This window comes from Sitodiplosis mosellana, unplaced genomic scaffold, assembly GCF_009176505.1.
Source record: "Sitodiplosis mosellana isolate CC-2019 unplaced genomic scaffold, AAFC_SMos_1.0 Smas_scaffold_22, whole genome shotgun sequence".
NCBI classification, from domain to species: domain Eukaryota; kingdom Metazoa; phylum Arthropoda; class Insecta; order Diptera; family Cecidomyiidae; genus Sitodiplosis; species Sitodiplosis mosellana.
In genome coordinates, this window is record NW_022595264.1 from 1 (window position 1) to 2,508 (window position 2,508).

The following is a 2,508-nucleotide window of genomic DNA, read 5'->3' on the forward strand; positions in this document are numbered from 1 at the left end:
GTCATTGAAAATGTGATACAAGAGATTACATACGATGGAACAGAAATTTACCAACCGTAAGTGGTGATTCATTTTATTAACGCATCATGTATGGACATTAACGTGAGTTGATTTCAATTTTCAATAGGCCGCTCACATTGTCGGAGAGTCTTACGCGCAATGCTTGCCGAATCGATTTTAGCAAAGATTTGGATGAGACTGAAACAGCATCGGGCACTTTAGCGAAGACGGCCATCAAAGAGGAAAAAGAGGATGAGGAAATGAAAGATGTGGATCGATTCAGTGCAAATTTATGGCCATGGGATTCGGTACGAAATAAATTACGCGATGCAATGACTGAAGTATGTGTGTTGTCGGATGTGCTGGCGATCGCCAAACGAAAGCAATACATGGTACTCGATCCAGTGCCACAGGATCCACAAACCGTGAAGCCAATTGTTCAGATTTTTGCACGCAAAAAAGCATTGTCGAACGCTGCCAATATTCTGCTCACTGGCGCCGAACAATTGAGAAATTCCCAGAGTGAAGCGAAGAATAATCGAAATGTGTCTGATTTTCATATCGAATTGTTGAGACTGCGTCAAAATTGGCGATTGAAAAAGGTCGGAAATACAATTGTTGGTGATTTGAGCTATAAAACAGCCGGTTCGAAATTCCCGCACAATGGCATTTTTGAGGTTACGAAAGCTGAAGATGAACCAGAAACCGAGAAACAGCCACCATCGACGCCAACATCAATCCCAAAGCCCAATTCAGCACTTAGAGTCACCGTTCCATCGGAATTACAAGGTGTTGCCTACATCAAAGTCATCACGCAGAAAGATCAAGAGGATTTATGCACGGCGGTTGTGAATTTGATGGGACATGGGCCGAATATCACACATCAAGCCGGCATTTGGCAAAAGAGCTTGGAGTATGCTCAAAATGTACTGTTTTGCAAAGAGTTATTCAACCAGTTGGCCCGTGAAGCGGTTCAACTACAAGCACCAATTCCACATGTTGTCGTCGGCAATCAAATTCGAGCCACTCTCTTGTCCGGCATTCAATTGATCATCAGTTTGTGTCATTCGACCACATTTGATTCGGCGAGCACGGGACCAATTACCGATCATGATCACGTTTTGGAGCATTCGCTGCATCAATTGTTGCGTGAGGTGCATTACAAAAATACACATCTTCCACTTCCGCATCACATCCACGGCGGACCGATGGGACCGTCGAAAAAGCGAATGCTCGCTGGCCCAATGGCAGCCGATCGCTATGAACTACTGGAAATGACCAAATCACAAACACTTCTTGAACAAATTATCGCTCAAGCTCAGCACATTTTCATGCGTAAGAGAACACAATACGTGCTGGACACATTGGCCCGTGATGTCAAAGATCCGCAAATCATTTCACATTGGAATTCAATGAATAGCCCAACGATGTCTTGTGTGAAAATCAACATTGTTACCTATGGCTATGATACCGTTTGCCGTACAACATTGTCCATTCATGTGAAGGAACGCTCACTGAAGTGCATCACGCGAGATGGTCGCGTTATGCTCATGTCGTATGAACCACAAGAATTGCGAGACTTGATCCTATGTCAGATTAACAATCATCAAATATCCGGACTGCAATTGGTGGCAAAGTGTATGGCCTGGCAAACACTATCGAATAGCAATCATTTGGGTATTGGACCGGTTGAACCGCTTGGCAACGCTACTTCATGTCTTCTGGCTTCACCGAATGGTGATCGACTAATTGCCGTGAAAATCCACTGCGATCCACCTCAAATTGATATCAAAGTACATGTGGCCCAAATATCCGACAAAAATAGTATCGAAAGTGAAATGGTGCAGGGCAAGCATTGGGATCAATTGAACATCAATTTCAGAGAGGTACTTTTCATGAATATATTCTTTCTCTTTTTGTTTCAAATTGATATTGAGATTGAGATTTCAATGATTGTTTATCAAATCGATGCTTTTTATTTTCAGATTCGATTCGAGCGACTAGAAGGAAAGAATTTTCTCAATAAAATGGAAAATTTAATGGCCAGTCTCTCAGCGACACCAGCTCCCAAAACATAAGAATTAAGAGAAAACTATTTTTAAAATTGTAATTGTATCATTAAAACAATCAATAAATGATGTTTGCATATCATCGAATAGAATAAACTTTTTTATTTGTGTTTGGTTTCATTGCAAAAAGGACCATTTGACACTCGGTTGCAACATTTATTTGTACCACGAAATTGTGCATCAAATTGATTACATATCGCATAGATTATAGAGAATCGTTTGACTAAACTGAACAAAAATCACCACAAGGAGAGAATATTATTTATCAAAGTTATTCCTCACATTTATTTACGAAATAATTTGTTGAGTTCTGGTTACTTTTTAGGTAATTTTGATAGTTATATTAATTACAATTAAAAGGTAAATTGTTTTAGCAAAATGTTTATTTATTCAAAATTGGCGAATTATATTCCCTAAAAAACAACAATGTAATTTTGTA

The 2,508-nt window shown here is 39.8% G+C and overlaps 1 protein-coding gene across 1 annotated transcript; it reads left to right on the forward strand.

Moving 5' to 3' along the window:
- Positions 1 to 3: 3 nt before the first annotated feature.
- Positions 4 to 2,178, forward strand: LOC129568796 (mediator of RNA polymerase II transcription subunit 17; the record flags this gene model as incomplete). Its single annotated transcript, XM_055447083.1, has 3 exons — positions 4 to 56; positions 128 to 1,886; positions 1,986 to 2,178. Coding segments are annotated over 3 exons (1,905 nt in total), but the record flags the coding sequence as incomplete, so codon positions are not given.
- Between the last annotated feature and the right edge of the window lie 330 nt (positions 2,179 to 2,508).